The sequence below is a fragment of the Oncorhynchus tshawytscha genome, linkage group LG07 (genome assembly GCF_018296145.1).
Source record: "Oncorhynchus tshawytscha isolate Ot180627B linkage group LG07, Otsh_v2.0, whole genome shotgun sequence".
Taxonomy (NCBI): Eukaryota; Metazoa; Chordata; class Actinopteri; order Salmoniformes; family Salmonidae; genus Oncorhynchus; species Oncorhynchus tshawytscha.
Genome location: NC_056435.1, coordinates 46,135,086 through 46,160,968, shown reverse-complemented (window position 1 = coordinate 46,160,968; position 25,883 = coordinate 46,135,086). Strand labels below are relative to the sequence as shown.

The 25,883-nt window shown below is 43.3% G+C and overlaps 1 protein-coding gene across 1 annotated transcript in view; it reads right to left on the bottom strand.

Moving 5' to 3' along the window:
- Positions 1-25,883, bottom strand: part of LOC112254644 (metabotropic glutamate receptor 2-like) — a 78,537-nt gene that overhangs the window by 6,625 nt on the left and 46,029 nt on the right. The window contains exons 3-4 of the mRNA XM_024427370.1: positions 13,292-14,132; positions 8,132-9,195 (exon numbers count right to left, since the gene is read on the bottom strand). Coding sequence (XP_024283138.1) covers positions 8,132-9,195; positions 13,292-14,132 — 1,905 coding nt within the window. The remainder of the gene's footprint in view (positions 1-8,131; positions 9,196-13,291; positions 14,133-25,883) is intronic.

Below are 25,883 nucleotides of genomic sequence, written 5' to 3'. Positions count from 1 at the left end.
TGAGAAATTGTAGAAATGGACGGGGTTTATGACTTTGTGGCTGTAGTAACTAGTGACAACCCAAGGTAATTTCTGTGGCAGCAGAAACGCTAAGGCTCGTGGTTAGTGTCGTTTTTGGTGCTCTTTATAACCAGGAAATGACGGTAAAAACACGAGTTCTCAATACAGAGGTTGAAACATTGATAACCGATGGGCACTACATCAACATACAAATTGTTTTGCAATTTCGGGAGAAAATTGAACATCTACATTGCACGGTAGTCCTAATATCGCTATCGCTAACAGATCTCATGGTTTATTTTAGGGATGAGGAGGCTCTTCGTGATTCCTTACTAAAAAGGGAGTTATGAAATCTGAAGACAAGTTGACAAGTTAAGCAAGTTAAGCGAGACATTAAACCAATCATATTCACTGTTTCAAACATTAACTTCTGCACTGCACAGGTGTCTTTTTAGTGTATTAAACCTTTTGGTTTCTTTTTTTAAACATTTGTTTAACTAGGCAAGTCAGTTATGAACCTATTCTTATTTACAATGACAGCCTAGGAACAGTGGGTTAACTGCCTTGTTTAGGGGCAGAACGACAGAGTTTTACCTTGTCCTTGTCTTCTTTAACATAAGAGGTTACTGTTATGCCTGAATTTTACCCAAAACCAACAAGGAAGTCTGCTGGGTTGGCTAATTTAATTTCAGCAAGCCATGACACCAACCATCTCAGATTGTTCTGAAATGGTTTCTGTAGTTAGAAACAGATATGGTAACAGTTCCTGCAACATTATTATGTTGAAAGACAATTAGAACTTAAGCTAATTGATTGCACCCAAATTGGCCATTTAAATGTACAAGATTCATATAAAATTCATTAAATAAATATGAAGCTGCGGTTTGGATAATTTTATATTCAACATATGTAATGAATTTGGTGAGTTCAGAGAAATTAGTCATTGAAGTTCTTAGGTTTATGCCCCATCATACAACCTGATATTACCAGGTTCTGATCACTAGATGGTGCTGTTCCTGGTATTAAGTGAAAAAAGTGTGAAGAAACCCCCCCTCCCAAAGTTATTTCAAAAGTTAACATTAAAATGACAATGATTTATACATGTAGAGTGAAGAGTTCAAATGAGAACAATTTACATTACCAAAAGGATGCGGACACCTGCTTGTCAAACATCTCATTCCAAAATCATAGGCATTCATTTTGAGTTGGTCCCCCCTTTGATGCTATAACAGCCTCCATTCTTCTGCGAAGGCTTTCCACTAGATCTTGGAAAATTGCTTTGGGGACTTGATTCCATTTAGTCACAAGATCATTAGTGAGGCTGGGCACTGATGTTGGGCGATTAGGCCTGGCTTGCAGTAGGCGTTTCAATTCATCCCAAAGGTTTCGATGGGCTTGAGGTCAAGGCTCTATGCAGGCCAGTCAAGTTCTTCCACACCAATCTCAACAAACCATTTCTGTATGGACCTCGCTTTGTGCACAGGGGCATTGTCATGCTGAAACAGGACAGGGCCTTCTCCAAACTGTTGTCACAAAGTTGGAAGCACTGAATCGTCTAGAATGTCATTGTATGCTGTAGCATGAATATTTCCCTTGACTGGAGCTAAGGGGCCTAACCCAACCATGAAAAACAGCCTCAGACCATTATTCCTCCTCCACCAAACTTTACAGTTGGCACTATGCATTCAGGCAGGTAGCGTTCTTCTGGCATCCACCAAACCCAGATTAGTCCGTCGGACTGCCAGATGGTGAAGCGTGATTCATCACTCTAGAGAACATATTTTTACTGCTCCAGAGTCCAATGGCGGCGAGCTTTACACCACTCCAGCCAATGCTTGGCCTTGTGCATGGTGATCTTATACTTGTGTGCGGCTCCTCGGCTATTGAAACCCAATTCATTAAGCTCCTGTCTCAGTTTTTTCCTATCACAACCATTAAACTCAATAACTTTTTTAAAGTCACCACTGGCCTCATGGTGAAATCCCTGAGTGGTTTCCTTCCTCTCCGGCAACTGAGTTAGGAAAGACGCCTGTATCTTTGTAGTGACTGGGTATATTGATACACCATCCAAAGTGTAATTAATAACTTCATCATGCTCAAATGGAATATTAAATGTTTATTTTAATTTTATTGTTTTATCTACCAATAGTGCCCCTCTTTGCAAGGCATTGGAAAACCTCCCTTTTTGGTGGTTGACTGAGGGACCTTCCAGAGAATTGTATGTGTGGGGCACAGAGATGAGGTAGTAATTCAAAAATAATTTTAAACAATATTACTGCACACAGAGTGAGTCCATGCAAATCATTATGTGACATTTTTACCCATGAACTTATTTAGGCTTGCCATAGCAAAGGTGTTGAATACTTATTGACTCAAAATTACTTTTCTTTTTTTATTAATTTGTAAACAAATACTCTCTTTCCACATTTAATTTAATCAATTTTCAACTCAGGCTGTAAATCAACAAAATGTGGAAAAAGAAATCAGGTGGGAATACTTTCTAAAGGAAAGGAAACCATGCACAAAATGAATCATGTGACCAAATATTTAGGAAGAGGTCATTGTCTCATGGAATCTGTGAAGGAATAAATCACATGGAAAAAGTTAGTTAGGTCCAAAAAACGGATTTTCACAAAGCCAAATTAATGTATTGTGTTATAGGTTTCATGATGCTTGTATCTAAATGAAAGTAGAACATTTTAAGATTGTTTTATACATCAGTTGGGGTCTCTATAAGCTACAATATGAGGTCCTAAACCTAGCATGATGAAGGTGCATCCTTGTAGCTGTGTGGGTTTTGGGCTAATATAGTGTACATTTTGGCCTTGGGGTAAATTGAGCCAATGGCCATGGGATAAGTTGAGCCAATGGCCACCATACCCCTTGTACATTCTGATTCAATTCTGTCAGTTTTATTTATATTATGGTATCTTTGCAATATGTCATGCATATGAAGTCAAGATTGTGCTTTTTTTTTCATTACAGAGCAGACACAATCATGCCTAATGTATAAAAAAGTAGAACAAGCAAGGGTCTAGCCCCTCTTGAGGTCCTTGAGAGAGCAGCCAAGGAAGTGAGAGAAGGGATGTCCATTCGAGCAACAGCAAGGGAGAAAATGACTGAATGACACCGAAGAGATACATTGACAAAAAACAAAACAAACATGTACCTGTGTGAAAGAGAGGCTATAATAGAGTAGCAGAGGCACACAAGGTCTTATCTGATGTCATGGAGTCTGAGCTTGCTAAACATATCAAAACATTTCACGGACCAGTTTTATGGGCTTAGTAGCCTTAAATGCAGAGAACTTGCCCACGAATCAGCACATTGATACAACATCCCGGTCCCAGCGATCTGGTCAAGAAAAGGAAGGGTAAGGGATATTGAACAGAAAGATCTAGATCTGAAAGTACACACTTAGGAAAAAAGGTGCTAAGTAGAACAATACAGGGTTCTTTGGTTTGTCCCCATAGGGGAACCCTTTTTGGTGCTGGGTAGAACCCTTTGCAGAGGTTCCCCAAAGAACCCCTAAGAACCCTCTATGAAGGGTTCTACCAAGAACCATTTTATCATCTGAATGTACTTTCTAGAACCGTCTGAAGGGTATCTAACGAGAACCATTTTATCTTTGGTGGGTTCTTCCTAGAATCCTCTACGAACGGATAGAACGCACCAGCCTTATTAGCCTTTAACATTTAAATATTTATGACAATACATTACATAAATCATAAGGCCTTTCTTTGAGGGCCTAGTTATACCCTAACACAGTGCAGTGGAGGCTGCTGAGGGGAGGAAGGCTCGTAATAATCCCCAATTAACTTGCCACAAACCTCCTGTGACACAGTGGTATTAGGAATCTCCTGGATTACAGGCCACATCAGGCCGGCAAGTCACATTATGCTGGCTTTCAAAGAGACGTGTAATTCTGATTGGAATCCAGCCAGAGTTAGGATATCCAACAAGTAGAATTGTTAATCACCCACAACCTGCATTCAAAATGATTGCCAAGGTAGAGCAGATTGAACACTGAGACTACCTCAATCATCTAAACTGGAACAAACATCTCAGTAACGGGTGCAATAAATCCTATTACTAACAGACTGGATTAGTTTAGAAAACGGTATATTATTTACTGTATCTTTGTGTGGCATCAATATACTATACATGCAAAAACACAGATATTACATTAAAACAAACAACTCTGAAAGTCTCCCTCCAATCGAGCATGCTGGACAATATTATATATTGCTCTATGTAGACCCCTTCTCGCATTCCAAAGACTCGTCAAATAACCCTTTCTGCCAAAAACGGTTCTTGGGGCGTTAAAGGTTCTAGGAAGAGCCCTTTGACTTACAAAAAAACCCTTGATCAAAACGGTTCTTGGTAGAACCCTATCCCTCTGCAAATAACCCTTTTGGAGCCTTTTTTCAGAGTGTAGACATACATTTAAGATGTACAATATACCACACTACCATTCCATGAATTAAACTTTGACCTACCAGCACCATCACCCACTGTCACAGAACACCGTCACGCACTTACGCAAAGGCGGCTCAATTTGCCTTGTCCTGCTGCTCAACTTACCCCATACCAGGGTAAGTTGTGGAAATAACCACTTTTTTTGGACAAGCTATGTTTTCAAAACTGTTAAGTTTACATTAATTCTGGTTTAAAAAATCCAGGGATACACAACATCCTGAAATACTGTATATGTAGATCTCTTTGTTAGAAAGAATACTATATTTCCTTGACGTAGTGATGCTGAATGTAAAAAAAAAAAGAAACGTCTCAACTTAACCCATTCTCCCCTAGAGTATATGAGTATATATGAGTATATGAAATATATTAAATAAATGTCACCAATAAAACCTAAATATACTGTATATCTGATATTTATAAAGGACAATGTTTTACTTTTTTTTACCCAACTTAACCTAAATCCAATGACATGGTGAAATGTTTTGTTAATTTCACGTTGAGTTCACGTTGGTTGACAACAACCAAATGTAAATCAAAACTAGACATTGAACTGATGTCTATGCCCAGTGTGAAGGGCACTCATTGCCTTTGGATATGAATGATGTTTCATCACCTTGTTAATTTGATTTTCCCCTTCAGGGAGGACATCTTTAATATTTAATGTGGTAATCATGTTTGTAATTCATGCCTCAGTAGACCATAATTTGTTTCCTTAAACATTTAATGGATAACGTGCAAATTCTTGTTTGATTATTCAACCAGACTTTTCTGAAATCACAGGGTAGGAGGACAGCCATCTCTGAGTAAGATTGTAGCATATGGAACACAGTCCAGTTATATTTGCCTCATTGAAGACAATACAAAAATCAGATGAGTCTTTGTTCCAGTTCAGAGATAATCAGAGCGGTCAGATTAGAGCTGTGTTGATCTGTTCTGTCCGTGCCCCCTTCTCTCCCCTCCTGCCTAGGGGCCATGAGGGAGGGTCCCTTTGAAGCCCTGGGAGACACACAGTAATCCCAGTGCACGGGACACAGCTGGGACTCAACGTCCTGATCTTTCACACTCTACTCCGCACGGGGACACACAGCTACGTTCTGTCCCCCATCCAGACCTCATACTCTCCAGCCTGTCCATCTGTGTCTGCAGAGGTAGGTGCACCAGGGGAACTCTCTCTCTCTCTCTCTCTCTCTCTCTCTCTCTCTCTCTCTCTCTCTCTCTCTCTCTTTCTCTCTCTCTCTCTCTCTCTCTCTCTCTCTCTCTCTCTCGTCACATGCTTCGTGAACATCAGGTGTAGGCTAACAGTGAAATTATTACTTACGGGGCCTTCCCAACAATGCAGATTCTTATTTATTATGCAGATTCTTATTTATTTCATGCGATTAGTGAATAATTGACGTCTGTCCCTCATTTTAAGGTCAACCTTGTTACGTGAACTGAACACTCATTTTAATATGGTCATACTATTCCTTTTGAATTTAGTTTTTCAATAGAAACATTGAACATCTAATAGTCAAATCATAGTGTAAAAGCAGGTGAGCTGCTTCTACTCTTTTTGGCCATTTTCTAGTGTTTAACAATTAAAAAAATGTGAAGCTTACATTGACTTGCCCCTCCCTCTTGCACACAACAAACTTCCATATAGTGGTGAGGAGGAGCTCTGCGGACCCTTCATGTCCAGAAGTCATTTAGTAACTTCATTGAAGCAATTGGCCCTCTGTAGAGTTGCTATTTTCTCAAGTTTTCTCATGTCAATTAACTTGTGACATTCTTGGATTACTCATTATACTAATAAAGTCAGATTGAATCAACAAATACAATAGTCAGTTTAAAACAGTTGTAGGGTACAAGACTGTGTACGTATCTGGCTGTGTTGGCAACATTTCTACTTGTCCCATCGAGTCAAGTGGGGAGAGGCTGCCCGTTGTCACAGTTCTAAGACCAGTCAGAAACATCCAGCTAACCCTACGCCAATGACGACTGAAACTAATACATCAGATGACAAATAATTAAGTAAAACAAAGCTTAAAATTATGTTTGAGTGAATCCAGAAAATGAATGACTCCTCCTCCTCCTCACCACTCTATTCCCACTGTCGCAAAGGGATTTAAGGTGAAATTGTCATTCCTGTTACCGTCAACCCTTCTACTTTAATGTGCACTTCATTGACATTTACTATATATATATTTGTTTTACTCTTGGAATGGGAAAACATGTTTTTTCTTTACATGTGCAATTTTTGACCGAATGTAAAAAAGAAAAAAAACATTTTTAAAAAGCAAAACAAATTATATCCCCTAAAGGCCCTCTATTGATGGAATGACCCAGCTGTTATGCTTTTTGGTAGGCTCTGCTGTACACACTCCACACACAAGCTTGTGTACAGTATACACATACTGTACGCACATAATGTTGGAGAGCATTACTTTAGTAATGCATTACTAAATGCATTGACCAATCTTCAATAAATACCCTAAAACTTATATTTATAGCATTTATCTGCTAAAATCATTGAACACAACCTGCGCTTATTGGAGACAGGCTTATCCTTGAGTTAGGTGTGTATTTCCTTAAAGTGATACATCAGGATTTTGGCAATGAGGATATTATTTTTATGTCTTTGCATCTAGTATGAAAGACGAGGTAGTTTCGCACACTAACGCTAACTAGCGCAGAGACATAAACTTCATTGCCAAAATCCGGAAGTATCCCTTTAATGCACACAGCATTTTGCTCTATAAAATGTTGAAAAGACTACCACACTGTTGTGACCGGTATGACCAGTATAAACATAATATTAACAAATCCATCAGACTTGCAAAGACTAGGCTGCCTGTCATACACCCCCTAATTTCACTCTTCACCACCATGGAGAGCATTATTTGATGTTGTGTTGTCTTTTTGTTGGCGCCATTGCTAGGATTTTTTTTTTATACACATGACCGTGGGAATATCAGAGTGGTGTCCATGGTAACCTCGTGAACAATTAATTTAGACCCCGTGACTATTTTGAAACAGGCGTTTACTTGCTGAAATGTAATAAAAGGGAAAGGCGGCTATTTGAGACTGCGTTTAATTGAGGTTTTATGGTAGGTATGGTAATGTGGAAATGAAATGATCAGAACACAATGAGGTTTTCTCTATGCTAATTGTCATTTTAAGTAGCCAATGTCAAGTGTTTTTTCAGTATAAATCCATCACACCTATTTAAACCCGTGATTTTGCCGGGATATGATCACCTCTGAGCCTTTGTTCTCCTCTGGAACAGATTTATCAGTCACATGAAAAGAGATCTGCTTCTTTTATCAGAGTTAAAGACAAGCAATCAAAGGGATTTGTTATCTGTTTAGAAAAGATTCAATGAGCCAAACTCACGTCCCCTGACTTACGACTTTAAGGACACAGGAAATACACAACTAGAAATAACAACCAAATGATCATGTGTCTTCAACCTCAGTTTGTAAAGTACTGTATATATAAAATGTATGTTAGGCAGTGTGTTGAGGTTGTGTTGTTAATTTCTGGAAAAGTAGTGATGTACTGTGAAACTCAAAAACAGCAAAAACATGTGACTTTGTTTACAAAATCAAAGGCATAGGATGTCTGCTTATTATTTACACCAGAATATCAAAGTCTATGTGATTTGATAACTCACCCTGTAGTCGCTGGCCGTGACATAGAAGATGGGCTGGAAGGCCAGCCAGATGATACAGGTGGTGTACATGGTGAACCCAATGAACTTGGCCTCGTTGAAGTTCTCGGGGCACTTCCTGGTCTTAAAGGCGTAGACAGTGCAGAGGATGATGAGGATGCAGTTGTAGCTGAGGGACATGAGCATACTGGAGTCCTTGCTGTTGCACTTGAGGGTAACTATGTCCCTCCTCTCGGGGTTCACTTCCTTCCTGACCCCCGGGGCCTCCACCAGGAGCCAGACCACCACCACCACCAGCTGGCAGGAGATCAGACCCCCGCAAATGGCCACCTGTGAGGCAGGACTGATGAACCTCGGCCGCTGGGCTCCGTCCTTCACCCCGCTGAAGATGCGTGCGATGCGGTTGGTCTTGGTGAGAAGCGCAGAGTAGCACACAGCGAAGGAGGTGCCCAGTCCTAGTCGACGTAGGGTACACACAGCCATGGAGGGCTTGGAGATATAGATGAAGGTCATGCTGTAGCACATCAGAACACCCAGCAGGAGGATGTAGGATAGCTCCCGCCCGCTGGCCTTCACCACAGGGGTGTCGTTGTGCTTGAGGAAGAGGCATATGATGAAGAGTGTACACATCATGCCCAGGCAGGAAATGGTAACAGGGCCTATAGCCCAGGCGTCCTCCCAGCGGATGTACTCCTCTGGTAGGTTGTAGCAGCCTGTCAGGTTGGCCAGGGGCCATTCGCTAAACTTGCAGTCGGCGCAGGTGAACTCGTTCTTCAAGTACTGGTAAGGCTGGCAGGGGATGCAGATCCAGCAGCACACATCTCCAGGCTGCATGCTCTTCACCTCGTTCTTCCTGCAGGGGTCGCTGCATTGGGAGGTGGGTGCGGCATGGCCTTCCCAGGGGATCTGGCTGGTGTTAAGGGTCAGATTCTGGGCCCAGTAGCCCACCTTACGGTAGACGTAGCGTCCGTCCTCTTTGTGGTAGTGAAAGATGTTGTAGCGGCCTAAGCTGTCTCCAAAGATATCGAACCTCACCATGTTCTCTGTGTCTGCTGGACGGAATGGAGCTGCAGAGTGATAAAGAGAAGACCATGGTCATGTTATGATGGTTGAAAGTGAAATAAACAAATGAATGTCTATCCTTGACAATACAATATATCATAAACCCTCTGAACTCTGACTCACTCAGATTCGTATTTTGAATTCTGTACAATGTGTACAATGAATCCAGGGTCTTGGAGTCAACATGTTTTTATTGAATGAGCTTGTATCTGCTTCATCACTTCACCTCTCTGCATTCCCCTCTGACATTCCATTCCTTTCACATGGGATTAAACAGTAGCTGATGCATCGGGGACACAGGTGCAAACCCAGCATTTACATAATTGAAGCCAGACGGTTGAGTCTGTTTTCTTTGACATAGGCTTATTGCACTCGAATGAGAACCTCAGAGAGAGGTTTAAAAGTTGTTTTTTTTACTATTCAGGTGCCAACAACTATGGGTTTAGAGCAGATTCATTCAACACCATGGAATAGACAGTTACTATACAATCACTTGGTAGCATGTCAAAAAGATTGAACATTTATCTTAACATCAATCCATTCATAATGTCTAACTATGGAATAATACATTCTTAATGTCTAACTATGGTATAACAATTTGCAAGACATGGATAGAAATACCAATGCATTCATAGCTAGAAAGTAAACAGAGCAAAATGACAGAATTGCACCTGGACCGTTGAGATGTTTAGAGATTTTTAGAACCATTCTCAGCTGAATAGCCCCATTATTCTCCATAGAGAATCATCTAGTCTCTTTTGAACTAGAGGAAATGGGGCTTTGTAATGGATGAAGGATAATTTGTGACCCTGCTGTACTGCCATTTCCCCAAAGATGTCCATACACTTCAGGCGATTCTAGTCTTGTAATACAATCTGATGTCTTCTGACAGCAAGCTCCCCTGGGGATCCATCTACAATCCATGGACGGCTGAGATGGTTAGCTTGGCTAAAGCAACCCTCATGGACTTTGAACCCCCGCCCACCCCCACCATCACTCATACATGGAAATATTCCCACCTTTTACTGCATCCCTACCTTAAGACTTGGAGACACAACTACTCAGTCAACGGTTTAGTAGTTAGAGCATTTTGCTTGGTGGGGTTGTTGTTATCTGTGTTGTACAGATGTGTTGCTGCTATAGGGGTTTACATAAATGATCTGTTACTCTGACTATCTCTGGTCACCACCTGACTGAAAGTGTTGTTCCCTGATGAGGGTGTTTATGCGATTCCTATATGTAATATTCAGGCTGTAGGCCAAGTCACTCTCCACACACTCCAGGCAGATGAGATGCATGACAATATGAGCCTCAGCGTGTGAGGCTGGAAATGGTTTCCTCTTTGCAAATTGAATCATTACAAGCTCTTATCTTCAGCAGCAATATAAAAACAACTAGAATTAGTCCTGGACTGTTCCCACTTACTGTAGGATGGTAGGAATTGATACAGTGGATCTAAATTTATGTAATCAAATTTGTCAGCAAGTAGGGCACTCATGGGTAGATTATGATTGCAGTATATCATGCAGTGTAGTTCATTTTCAACATTATGTGTCGAGAGACTAATAAGAGACAAAATTATATAGATGAAAGAGACTTTAGTCATCAACCAAAAATCAAATACACAGAAATACAGTTGAATATGGTCTATTTGTTCTCTGGCAATAATCTCATGGAAAATCACTTCTTAGGAGATAGAAAATCTAATTTCTCTGTATACATCTAACAGGGTTTCTGCCAATCAGAAATATGTATTCAATGTTTATGTATTCCTACTGGTTGGTTGAATGTACATATCAACACGGTGTTATGCCACTGGTCATGTTTGCAGATAGGGGGAAATTGTGGACGTCAATTCTTCCCAGTCCAATAATTCTATCCAAGTGGTAGGTCACGTTCTGAAATAGTGCATTATATTTACAATGTGTCAGAGGTCACTTTGTACATTTCCTATATAGTCCTAAACAAAAGTTTGGACATACCTACTCATTCAAGGGATTTTCTTTATTTTTTACTATTTTCTACATTATAGAATAATAGTGAAGACATCACAACTATGAAATAACACATATGGAATCATTTAGTTACCAAAAAAGGTGTTAAACAAATCTAAATATATTTATATTTGGGATTCTTCAAAGTAGCCACCCTTTGCCTTGATGACAGCTTTGCACACTCTTGGCATTCTCTCAATCAGCTTTATGAGGTAGTCACCTGGAATGAATTTCAATTAACAGTTGTGCCTTGTTCAAAGTTCATTTGTGGAATTTAATTCCTTCCTAATGCGTTTGAGCCAATCAGTTGTGTTGTAACAAGGTAGCGATGGTACGCAGAAGATATTTGGTAAAAGACCAAGTGTAACGAACCTCTTCTTCGTCTGATGAGGAGTAGGAAAGACCGGACCAAAACGCAGAGTGGTAAGTGTCCATGATTATTTATTAACCCAGAACACAAAAATACTTAATACCAAGTGAATTGAAAGAAATGAAAATCAAAACAGTTCTGTATGGTGAAAACACAGACACAGAAAACAACTACCCACAAACACCAGGTGGGAACAGGCTACCTAAGTATGGTTCTCAATCAGAGACAACGATTGACAGCTGCCGCTGATTGGGAACCATACCAGGCCAAACACATAGAACTATAACACACAGAACAAACATAGAATGCCCACCCCAACTCACGCCCTGACCAAACTAAAAAGGAGACATAAAAAGGGAACTAAGGTCAGGACATGACACCAAGTCCATATTATGGCAAGAATAGCTCAAATAAGAAAAGAGAAACAACAGTCCATCATTGCTTTAAGACATGAAGGTCACTCAATCCGGAAAATGTCAACAACTTTGAAAGTTTCTTCAAGTGCAGTCGCAAAAACCATCAAGCACTATGATGAAAACTTCTCTCATGAGTGTTAAACAAATGAAAATACCTTTTGCCTTGACGACAGATTTCCACACTCTTGACATTCTCTCAACCAGCTTCACCTGGAATGCAAAGGGTGGCTACTTTGAAGAATCTCAAATATAAATATATTTAGATTTGTTTAACACTTTCTTGGTTACTACATGATTCCATGTGTAATTTCACAGTTTTGATGTCTTCACTATTATTCTACAATGTAGAAACTAGTTTTTAAAAATTAAGAAAAACCCTTGAATTAATAGGTGTTTCCAACTTTTGACTGGTACTGTATATGTATATATGTGTACGGTACCTGTTAGATATTGGGGGCTTTCTGTGATGTGCTTTTGTATGTATGATTGCTGTACAAGTGAGATAGTTAGCATGCTCGAAATATAATGGTCACATTAGCCCCTGCTAATACACAGTTGTTTCCATGTTGTAGACAAATCTACAACCTTCAACAGACTTCTGTCCTGCACATCTAATGTGTTTTCTTTGTGTCTATTGTGAGAGAGTAAACCACAGATCAACTGGGACCATTGGCTGGCATTCCTTTCATTAAAAACACAACGCAAGAGAGTTACACGCTGACCACACCGTTCACGTCGTGTGCCAGCTTCTGCGTGGCCAGGCGCTAAAATAGGTTCTATTTGTGATGCTCAACGAGCTGCAAGTCCGGCCTCTCCCATCTCCTCATTGGTTTTTAGGAGCATATACCCATGTGGGTGATTGAAAGATGAACTGATGTCCACACACCAGTCGGTTGTAGTAAAACACCGTAAAGTTGGTTGCCAACCGCCCTATAAAGTCCAAAGAAGTAAAAAAGAAGCCTGAGGAAGGAGGAGAGATGACGAAAGGAATTCAGTTTACCGTTTATTCTGTGGATTAATTGTCGGAGTAGAGGACCTTGTGCATTTCAGATAAAATAACAACCCAATGTTTATATCCCAGGACAAATTAGCTAGCAACACCAAGCTAGCTAGCTAAATTGCCATAAATGTTTAATGCTTTTTGACCTGTCTCCAAATTAATATAATTTGTTCAGAGTTTGTTTTGATATTTCAACCTGCGTGTCCTGATCATGTCTGGTGTGGGGGTATAAAATCAACATGCGCGCGATGGCGCATGTTAATGATCACATCTGTTACATAATGTATAGTCATGTAGATACTCATCAATCTTCAAACTCACCGTCAAACTTGGTCTTCAGGATATACTCCCTGTAGAACCTCTTGCCGTTGCCTGGCTTCAGAGCGTCACAGATCTTGGTGGTGGAGTTGGGGCACAGCGACTGCCTCATGTTGTGCAGGGCATGGGCCATGGCATAGACAGCGTTCACCACAAACATGATCTTGGACTCCTGCTCAAACAGGCCGTCCCGCAGAGAGTGCTTCCCACAGCCCAGGTCATGGAGGCTACATTGGAATCTATTCTCCCAGAACTCCCTGAACCAGGGGTTACGTGTGTTGTTGTAGGGATTCAGGCCCATGAAGTACTCAGCAAACTGGGGGATGGGGTAGGAGGCCAGCTCGATGGTAAAGGCCCCGTCCGCCACAGCCTCGCTGCCCCTCACCACGATCTCCTGCGCCCCCCAGCCATCGCTGGCCACCCAGGTGAAGGACGCGTTCAATCGGTTGGCAGCCACCAGCAGCTCCCGGGCGTCCTCGCTACGTGTGAAGAGAATGACTACCTTGGCATTGGACTTCTGCCGCAGCGAATGGATCACCTGGTCATAGCTATAGCGGTTCATCGACCGGCTGACCTTGGCTGAGGTGGCGATACAGATCTGGCGGGCGCGGGCCTCCTGCTGGAAGGCGTCGATGCCCGTCTCGCCGTAGTCGCCCTCCGATGCCACGGTTGACACATAGGTCCAGTTGAAGAAGCGCAGGATCTCTGCCATGGCCTTGGCCTGATAGAAGTCAGGGGGCACCGTGCGGGCAAAGTAGTCATAGCGGCTCTTGTCGCTGAGCTTGGCGCTGGTGGAGGCGTAGCTGATCTGAGGGATCTGGAAGAGACGAAGGAGGTTGGCCACCTGGAGAGAAAGAGAGAGAGGTACAATGAGAGCATGATCAAGATTTAAACAATACTGTAGGGGCTTTATTTGATCTGTATTGTGGAAGTTCAGCGTTACTGCTTGATTTAAATTTAAAAGCAATGGTCCCGTGTAAGCGAAGACTGCGTTCAAGATGACCTCTACATAATTTGTCTAAATCGGAAATGACCTTTACATTTCATGCAATCTGTAACGCTTCAGAGATCCAGATGGAATAGTGCCAAGTCTTTACAGTACCTAGACATTATACCCTAGTAATAGTACTGGTAAAGTATAGTACTTATAACTGTTATACATGTATAACAATTCACTGAATGAATTATTGGGAGTTCTGATATATTATTAAATCAAAACAGATTTTGCTTGTGGGTCATTTCTTTATAACTCAAGTGGTGAAAGGAGCCACATCAGATACAGAATACAGTAATCTCACTAACAGTTTGGCCTAAAGGGACAATCAGTCTCACTCCAATCTGCAGCCTCTCATCGCCCTCTGAGGTCCTAGCAGTGTGTTTCACAACTCTCCTTTCTGCTGATTGTCTGACAACATCCTTGGCTTGCCACGGGCTCCAATGATGCCCACATAGACTACAACCCAGATCTGTCATATCTCATCTACCACACTGTCGACAACATCCACCAATAAAACCATGCAATATCTGATGATTCATTGGCTTGCGAGAAAAACATTTTAAGGCTAATTTCCCCCAAATTCTACATATTTTGCAATGGGGCGTAGAGAAAATGTTGCAGTTTCAAAGTAAGTTTGCTGCAATTCTACACAATTTGCCACAGGGGTGGAGAATATATTTTAAAAACTAAAAACTAATTTCATACAATCCTACAAATGTTTGCAGGTTTTAAAATGATGTGTGAGTGAGAGTGACTAACAGAATGAATATGGACATCCGAGTCGGTAATTCGACCATGACTACTACAAGTTTAGATGGCTAGACTAATTTACCCATCTAAAATGTTTTTGCTGACATGGGCTACTTGAGTTTCTAACCAGGTTTCTATGAAACAACAATTTTGCGTAAAGTACGTTGGATAAAACATTTCACAAAAGGCCTGATGGAAACAGCAAAATATTTGCACATAAAACCGTTTCCACTGCCATTTCACATAGAATTAGTTTTGCCGACACAAAAAGATCCCACCATGTGGAACGAATAAATTGTCTGTCGGCTTTTATAAATTTGCACTGAAACTTCCTGTTTCCATCACAGCTCTCATAATGTTTGTTGATATGGTATGACTTCTCACGTAAAAACTTTGGATGGAAATGTGGTTAGTGACTGACATAACAAGAGAAAAACTGCTTATACACAACAACATTTAGAAATTGCACATTATGTATTCTGTTATTCTAACTCTCAACAGTAAGTTCAGACCCCGACTGAGTTCCGACTGCGATCCGTGGGCTTAAAAAATGGCCGCCGTTTGCCCATCCCTGATTTAAATTATTTATAGATTCCATTTTACTATCAAGAAATACACATAGAAAGACAGACAGAGGGGGGGATTATACATCATAGAATCAAAAAAGCCTTATATTTTGTATTTTTCTCTGGCTGTAATAGGTTTTGTCAGTGACCAGTGATGTGGTGCAGTAGAAGATGCTCACTGACTTTAGCTTGAGCCAGAGAGGTTTTGAACTCTCCTTCTTATTAATCTAGTAACTAATTGACCATCTGGTGATGTCACCAGGCAGAACAAAACTCCATCCCACCAAACAGGCTGAAATTTCAGGCGGTCTTTTCAAACAGCTCTTACACTAAAAAGGCATTATCATTATTTTCACAATTTGACAGTATTATTACAACCTCATAGTGTGGAAATGTATATTAAACAAGAAAATCTGTTTTTTTGACCACACTGGGCCATAAAAAAAATCATATATGCATGGTCATGTATAGAACTGTCAAGAGTGTTGTGAACAGGCTCACACTTTATTCAGGCTGGAGTGAACAAACAGGCAGACGCAAACTGCGTCAAAACTTCCAGAAAGAAGACAAAAGCGCAAAGCGCAAAAAAACACTCACCAAAGCTAATGTACCAAAATACATACCATGTGCACAAACACGGAACATGGAAACATAGCCTGGAGCGTCACAATAACCACATAACAATAAACAATTTCACACAAAGACGTGGAGGGGAACAGAGGAATAAATACATGCCGTGTGATTAGGGAATGAAAACCAGGTGTGCAGAGAACAAGAAAAGGAATTGGAACAATGAAAAATGGAGCGGCGGTGGCTAGAAAGCCGGTGACGTCGAACGCTGAACGCCGCCAGAACAAGGATAGGAGCTGACTTCGGCGGAAGTTATGACAGTACCGCCCAATTGACGCGCGGCTCCAGCGGAGCGCCGACACCGGCCTCGGGGACGACCCGGAGGGCGAGGCGCAGAACGATCCGGCCTGCGACGGTGGAACTCCCACAGCAGTTCAGGGTCCAAAACATCCGCCACCGGAACCCAGCACCTCTCCTCTGGACCGTACCCCTCCCACTCCATTAGGTACTGAAGGCCCCTCGCCTCGAATCCAGAATGGAACGAACGGAGTACGCCGGGGCCCCCTCGATGTCCAGAGGGGGCGGAGGAACCTCCCGTACCTCAGATTCCTGGAGCGGACAAACCTCTACCGGCCTGAGGAGAGACACATGGAACGAGGGGTTAACCTGTTTTCGCTAGGGGGCAGCATTTTCACTTTTGGATGAAAAGCGTGCCCAGAGTAAACTGCCTCCTACTTAGTCCCAGATGCTAATATATGCATATTATTATTAGTATTGGATAGAAAACACTCTGAAGTTTCTAAAACTGTTTAAATGATGTCTGAGTATAACAGAACTCATATGGCAGGCAAAAACCTGAGATAAAAATCCAACCAAGAAGTGGGAAATCTGAGGTTTGTAGTTTTTCAACTCAGGCCCTATTGAAGATACAGTGGGATATTGGTAATCTTGCACTTCCTAAGGCTTCCACTAGATGTCAACAGTCTTTAGAAAGTTGTTTCAGGCTTCTACTGTAAAGGGGGGCTGAATGAGAGGGGATTGAGCCAGGTGTCTGGCAGAGAGCCACTGGCTCGTGACGAGAAGTCATGAGAAAGTTACCTCTCGTTCCATTGCTTTTCTACAGACAAAGGAATTCTCCGGTTGGGACATTATTGAACATTTATGATAAAAACATCCTAAAGATTGATTCTATACATCGTTTGATATGTTTCTACGACCAGTAATATAACTTTTGGAATTTTCGTCCGACATTTCCGCTGGACTTGCCTCATGAGTTTCGATTTGATTAATAAACGCCCTAACAAAAGGAGGTGTTTGGACATAAATTATGAACTTTATCGAACAAATCAAACATTTATGGTGGAACTGGGATTCCTGGGAGTGAATTCTGATGAAGATCATCAAAGGTAAGTGAATATTTATAATGCTATTTCTGACTAATGTTGACTGCACAATATCGCGGATATTTCTTTGGCTGTTTTGGGCTCTGAGGTCGTACTCAGATTATGCTTTTTCCATAAAGTTTTTTTGAAATCTGACACAGCGGTTGCATTAAGGAGAAGTTTATCTAAAGTTCCATGTATAATAGTTATTATCAATGTTTATTATGAGTATTTCTGTGAATTGATGTGGCTCTCTGCAAAATCACTGCATGTTTTGGAACTACTGAACATAACACGCCAATGTAAAATTTGATTTTTGGATATAAATATTCACTTTATCGAACAAAACATACATGTAAGATGAAGTCCTATGAGTGTCATCTGACGAAGAGAATCAAAGGTTAGTGATTCATTTTATCTATATTTCTGCTTTTTGTGACAACTCTCTTTGGCTGGAAAAATTGCTGCGTTTTTCTGTGACTTGGTGGTGACCTAACATAATCATTTGTGGAGCTTTCGCTGTAAAGCCTTTTTGAAATCATACACTGTGGCTGGATTAATGAGAATTGTATCTTTAAAATGATGCCTAATACTTGTATGTTTGAGAAATTTGATTTATGAGATTTCTGTTGATTGAATTTGGTGCCCTGCAATTTCATTGGCTGTTGGCGAGGGGTTCCCAGACAGGTTAATACGGTAATCGGGGGGAGCTGTAACCTGTAACACACCTCATTCACCCTCCTCAGGACTTTGAATGGCCCCACACACCGCGGACTCAGCTTCCGGCAGGGCAGGCGGAGGGGCAGGTTTCGGGTCGAGAACCAGACCCGGTCACCCGGTGCGAACACTGGGCCCTCACTGCGATGACGGTCCACGCTGGTCTTTTGGCGCAGCGTGGCTCGCTGGAGGTGAACATGGGGATCCTCCCATGTCTCCTCCGCACGACTGAATCAGTCGTCCACTGCAGGAGCCTCGGTCTGACCCTGATGCCACGGCGCCAGAACCGGCTGGTACCCCAATACGCACTGAAAGGGGGAGAGGTTAGTGGAGGCCCACTCCCCCGGCCGGTCCTGGCAATAGGACCGCAGAAACCTGCCCACATCCTGGTTCACTCTCTCTACCTGGCCATTATTCTGGGGTTGAAAACCCGAGGTGAGGCTGATCGAGACCCCCAGACGTTCCATGAATGCATTCCAGACTCTCGACGGGATCTGGGGACCCCGATCATCAGGCACCCCGTAGTGCCGGAAGACGTGTGTAAACAGGGCCTCCGCAGTCTGTAGAGCCGTAGGGAGACCGGGCAGAGGGAGGAGACAACAGGACTTAGAGAAACGATTCACAACAACCAGGATCGTGGTGTTTCCCTGTGAGGGAGGAAAATCAGTTAGAAAGTCCACCTACAGGTGTGACCAAGGTCATTTTGACACAGTAAGGGTTATATTTTTTTTAACCTTTATTTAACTAGGCAAGTCAGTTAAGAACAAATTCTTATTTTCAATGACGGCCTAGGAACAGTGGTTTAACTGCCTGTTCAGGGGCAGAACGACAGATTTGTACCTTGTCAGCTTGGGGCTTACCTCTGGGCAGGTGTCTAAGAGCCTTACACTGGGCACACACCGAGCAGGAGGAAACATTAACCCTCACGTACCTTGTCAAGGTGGGCCACCAGTACTTCCCAGTCAGACAGCGCACTGTCCGACCGATCCCTGGATGACCAGAGGAGGGTGACGTGTGAGCCCAATTGATCAACTGGTCACGGACAGCAGACAGAATGTACAGACGCCCTATGGGACACTGGCGGGAGCAGGCTCTGTACGCAAAGCCTGCTCAATGTCCGTGTCCAGCTCCCACATAACCGGCGCTACCAGGCAGGAGGCCGGGAGTATGATCCATGGGCAGCTCCTCTGTGTCATACAGCCGGGACAGTGCGTCTGCCTTCGTATTCTGGGAACCTGGTCTGTAGGACAGGGTAAACACAAAACGGGTAAAGAACATGGCCCACCTTGCCTGACGAGCATTCTCCTCGCTGCCCAGATGTACACCAGGTTGCGGTGGTCAGTCCAAATAAGGAAAAGGTGTTTAGCCCCCTCAAGCCAATGTCTCCACGCCTCCAAAGCTTTAACCACAGCCAACATCTCCCGGTCCCCCACATCATAGTGTCGCTCCGCCGGGCTGATCTTCTTCGAGAAGAAAGCACAGGTGCGGTGCTTCGGTAGTGTGCCCGAGCACTGTTATAGCACGGCTCCTATCCCAGCCTCGGACGCGTCCACCTCCACTATGAACGCCAAAGAGGGATCTGGATGGGCCAGCACGGGAGCCGAGGTAAACGGGTGCCCAAAAGCCCTGTCCGTCTCAGCCGACCACTGCAACCGTACAGAAACCTCCTTCAGCAGTGAGGTAAAGGGAGCAGCCACCTGGCCAAAACCCCGGATAAATCTCCGGTAGTAATTGGCAAACCCTAAAAACCGCTGCACCTCCTTTACCGTGGTGGGAGTCGGCCAATTACCTTGACGTACAGGTCATTCTCTAACAGTCGTCCAAGTACCCTGCGCACCAAGGACACATGCTCGGCGCGTGTAGCGGAGTATATCATAATGTTCATCATTCATCAACCCGTACGGCATGACGAGGTACTCATAATGGCCTGTCGTCTTCCACTTGTCTCCCTCCCGGATACGCACCAGGTTGTACACGCTCCTGAGATCCAGTTTAGTGAAGTAGCCCGCCCCGTGCATCGGGTAATTGTACCTCACCGTGATTTGATTGAGACCTTGACAGTCAATGCATGGCCACAGACCTCCCTCCTTCTTCTTCACAAAAAAATCTACTTGTGGAGGCGGGTGAAGTGGAGGACCGAATGTACCCCTGACGCGTCTCCGTAGCCACCATCTATGCTTGCGACAGGGGATACACGTGACTCCTGGGAAGTGCAGCGTCTACCAGAAGATTTATTGCACAATCCCCACATCAATGAGGTGGTAAATGAGTTGCCTTCTTTTTACAGAAGGCGAGAGCCAAATCGGCATATTCTGGGGGGATGCGCACGGTGAAGGCCTGGTCTTGGCTTTCCACCGTGGTAGCACCAACGGAAACCCCTACATACCTCCCCGAGCACTCTTGCGACCATCTCGTCAGAGCCCTCTGTTACCAGGAAATGGTGGGATTATAACGAGCCAACCAGGGAAGGCCTAGTACCACGGGAAACGCAGGAGAGTCAATGAGGAAGAGACTGATTCTCTCCTCGTGACCCCCCTTCATCTCCATGGCCAGGGAGATGGTGGCTTCCCTGATTAGCCCGGACCTTAAGGGTCAACTATCCAGAGCGTGTACCGGGAAAGGTCTAACCACAGGAATAATGGGGATCCCTAAAATAAGGGCGAATGCTCTATCGATAAAATTCCCATCTGCGCCTGAATCGATGAGCATCTTATGCTGGGAATGCGGGAAAAACTCAGGAAAACAAACAGGTACATACAGGTGGACAACAGAGGACTCTGGATGAAAATGGTGCAGACTCACCTGGGGTGACGCCAGAGTGCCCTGCCTGCTGCCTCGACTCCCAGAGGGATCGACCCGGCACCGATCGACAGTGTGCCCTCTGCGGCCACAGATGGTGCACGTGATGGCCCCTCCTCCAGCCTTCCTATGCGCAGCTCCTCCCAGCTCCATGGGCACTGAAGCGGGAGTGCTGGAAGATGGAACCGACAGAGCCCCCTCTGGACGTCCGCGGGTGACTAGCAGGTTTTCCAACCGGATAGACAGATCCACCAGTTGGTCAAAAGTGATGGTGACATCTCTGCAGGCCAACTCCCGTCGGACTTCCTTGCGCAGGCTGCATCGGTAGTGGTCGATGAGGGCCCTGTTGTTCCATCCTGCTCCGGCGGCCAAGGTCCGGAATTCAAGGGCGAACTCCTGGGCGCTCCTCGTCCCCTGCCTCAAATGGAAGAGCCGTTCCCTCGAAGACGGCCCGGAAGCGGTGGGTGAACTCCTCAAAGTGGTCCAACACCGCGTCTCCTTCCCCCCACACAGCGTTTGCCCACTCCAGAGCTCTCCCCGAGAGGCATGAGACGAGGGCGGACACTCTCTCCCTCCCCGAGGGAGCTGGGTGAACAGTCGCCAGGTATAGGTCCAGTTGTAGGAGGAACCCTTGACACTGCGCTGCCTTCCCATCATACTCCCTGGGAAGTGAGACGCATCCCACTGGAACTGGATCTGGACGGGACGGGTAGAGGTAACCCCGGTTGCGCTGGTCGAGGCGCTGGAGAGACTTCCTGCCTCTCCCAGCGGTCCATAGTCTGGACAATGCGATCCATCCTTGCACCGAGATGATTCAGTTTGGCCGAGTGTTCCTGGACGCGCTCCTCGACTCCTCTGCCCGGGGTACCTGCTTCTGATGACCTCATGGGGGTGTGAAATTCTGTCAAGGTTGTGTGTACTGGTGGCGAAATCAAGTGCAGGAGAGCAGAGTGTTGTGAACAGGCGCACACTTTATTCAGGCTGGAGTGAACAAACAGACGGATGCAAACTGCGTTAAAACCTCCAGAAAAAAGGCAAAAAACACTCACCAAAGCTAATGTACCAAAATACATACAACATGGACAAACACGGAACATGGAAAAATAGCCTGGCATGTCACAATAACCACATAACAATAAACAATTTCACACAAAGACATGGATGGGACCAAAACCAGGTGTGCAGGGAACAAGACAAAACAAATGGAACAATGAAAAATGGAGCGGCGATGGCTAGAAAGCCGGTGACGTCGACCGCCCGGAAAAGGAGAGGAGCCGACTTCGGCGGAAGTCGTTACAAGAACATAATTTGACCAATACCTCTATGAGATATCTAATTCATTATGTCCATCATATTAATAAAATATCAAATGATTTTGCTTGTAAAAAAAATTATGTGACTGAAAATTAAGCCAAACATTGAGAGACGTCAGGAAAAATCTGATGTGATGTGCCTGGATGGCTGTTAATCACAGGAATCATTGTTATTCTCCTAGATCAGAGGGTTGAATAACAGATTAGTCAAAGGCAGTGATTGCCTCACTGAGATATTTATTAGAACTAATGAGATAATATTATACATTACATTGTCGACCCCCTCCCCCAGGTTTTCTGATACATTCTGACTGTAAAAACACCAGTAAATCAGCTCCAAGTGACTTTAAATTGTAAAATCTGTTCTGAAGCATTCCCACAAATAATAGAGACATACAGTGCATTCGGAAAGTATTCAGACCCCTTGACTTCTTCCACATTTGTTACGTTACAGGCCTATTCACACAATACCCCATAATGACATATCAAAAACAGGTTGTCAGAAATGTTGTAAAAAATACACTGGAAATAACACATTTACATAAGTATTCAGACCCTTTACTTAGTACTTTCTTGAAGCACCTTTGGCAGCGATTACAGCCTCGAGTCTTCTCGGGTATTATGCTACAAGCTTGGCACACCTGTATTGGGGAGTTTCTCCCATTCTTCTCTGCAGATACTCCGGTTGGATGGGGACTGTCGCTGCACAGCTATTTTCAGGTCTCTCTAGAGATGTTTGATCGGGTTCAAGTCTGAGCTCTGGCTGGGCCACTCAAGGACATTCAGAGACTTCTCCCGAAGCCACTCCTGCACTGTCTTGGCTGTGTGCTTAGGGTCGCTGTCCTGTTGGAAGGTGTACATTCGCTCCAGTCTGAGGTCCTGAGCGCTCTGTAGCAGGTTTTCATCAAGGATCTCTCTGTACTTTGCTCCGTTCATCTTTTCCTCGATCCTGACTAGTCTCCCAGTCCATGACGCTGAAAAACATCACCGCAGCATGATGCTGCCACCACCATGCTTCACCGTAGGGATGGTGCCAGGTTTCCTCCAGACGTGATGCTTGGCATTCAGACCAAATCGTTCAATCTTGGTTTCATCAGACCAAAGAATCTTGTTTATCATGGTCTGATAGTCTAGGTGCCTTTTGGCAAACTCCAAGTGCGCTGTCATGTGCCTTTTACTGAGGAGTGGCCTTCTGGAAGGTTCTCCCATCTCTACAGAGGAACTCTGGAGCTCTGTCAGAGTGACCATCAGGTTCTTGGTCACCTCCCTGACCAAGGCCCTTTTCCCCCGATTGCTCAGTTTGGCCAGGCGGCCAGCTCTCGGAAAACTCCTTGTAGTTACAAACTTCTTACATTTAAGAATGATGGTTCTTGGGGACCTTCAACGCTGCAGAAATGTTTTGGTATCCTTCCCCAGAGCTGTGCCTTGACACAATCCTGTCTCGGAGCTCTACGGTCAATTCCTTCGACATCATGGCTTAGTTTTTGCTCTGACATGCACTGTCAACTGTGGTGTGTGCCTTTCCAAATCATGTCCAATGAATTGAATTTACCACAGGTGGACTCCAATCAAGTTATAGAAACATCTCAAGAATGATCAATGGAAACAGGATGCACCTGAGCTCAATTTCGAGTCTCATAGCAAAATGTCTGAATAAGTTTGTAAATAAGGTATTTCATTTTTTTATTCTATAAATTTGACAACATTTCTAAAAACCTATTTTCATTTTGTCATTATAGTGTATTGTGTGTAGATTGATGAGGAAAAATATGAATTTAATCAATTTTAGAATAAGGCTGTACCGTAACAAAATGTGGAAAAAGTCAAGGGGTCTGAATACTTTCTGAAGGGACTGTATGTGATTGTATACAAATGTACCATTTTAGAAAAATGGTATATCTGTTTGGGCTTCTTGTGGTCAATTTGCAGTCTAATGATTTATTATTATGTCCAAGCCCCCTGAACATCCACTCAAGAGAAAAATGCCTAGACTCTAGACTCTAAACCTCAGAATATCATGTATTATATTGTCATAGTATGTCACGGGACATATTGCAACACTTTTACAGTAATATGTAACTAAAATCACCTGTTCTTTGTACAAGAGGTGGCAGTCAAACCATATTCAAAATAGTTATGCTTTATGCATGTTGCCATAGAAACTGTTAAAAGACACAGATGAGGAGTCCTCTGTCTGTGTGCTGAATGGTTAATATTGGAAAAGTATGCTACCCTTGAGGCTTCCTGCCTGGCTCACTAGAGATTCCCTGACTAGGAACTCTAGTGACTATTGCCATGAAACATTCTCCAAAAACCTCTTCTTCCCTAACCCACCTCGACAGGCTTTAAAAACACATGTACAGACAGCTGGCAGCAGCCTGTTCTCTCTCTCCTAGGAGAATGGGAGGACACACTTAAGTGGTAACTAAAAGTACAACTTCTAACTTTCATTTTAAAAAATAACTTCCTGGATTAGCACTACCAACAACCTTAAGTTTGCTCAATTTTCGTACAACACTGATTTTAAATGGGATTTATGCAGCCCTACATCATTGACAAGGCATATAAATGCAGTCCAGGAATTGCAATAAACAATGCCTTAGCACTTCGACTCACTTGACAGATTTCCCTTTTTCAAAAACACTACAATCATAAGAGTGAGATGAGAGAAATAAAATACAATTGGGGCAGAATATCCAGAGCCGCGGCTCATGGTGTATGCATAGGACATGCGTAGCAGACCCATTAAAGAGTCACCTAGCTAAGTCCACACATGGACACACTACTGAGCTTACTGTGACTTGCAATTGAAAAACTTAAGATCAGCATCAAAAGAAAATGGTGTACATTTCTACAAGGCTACTCTGCAACTAAATATGCATTTGTCACAATTATTAGATCATTTCCAATCAAGTTTTTGTTATTCTTTCATCAAGCTGTTTTTATAAAATCCATACACAGTCCCAGAGGAGGAGATAAAGTGTAACCCAAAGGCCATGTCAAGGATTCAGTGGTGTTGTGGGCATTAATTAAAACCATTTATCTGACATTATCAGACTTCCTCACCACTCATATATGTGAATGCTGTCAGGCCCATTTGAGTGATACATATAACAGATTGTGGCCAGTGCTTTGGGGAATGACATGATTCACATCTCCAGCATTTTGATGAATTTGCTCAGAGGCAACTCGAAACATTTGGGCAAATGACTGATCTGTCAGTCTGGTAGACATAGAAATCAATTTTCACTTCAAGCAGAATACTCCTATGTATTGTGCAATAAATATATTTCACACGGTTTACATGCCTTGAATCACCTCTGTATAATACACATAGGTATTATTGATTATCTTCTAATCCAGTTCCATATTCACTTTGTACTGCAGCCTAGCAGACTTAAACATGTTAGACATGCAGCTCATACTATTCCCGACACGCTGAGTCTCCTCCTCAGTGAGAGAGCTCTGTATTTAATTACGAAAATTAGGAAGCAGGCAGGG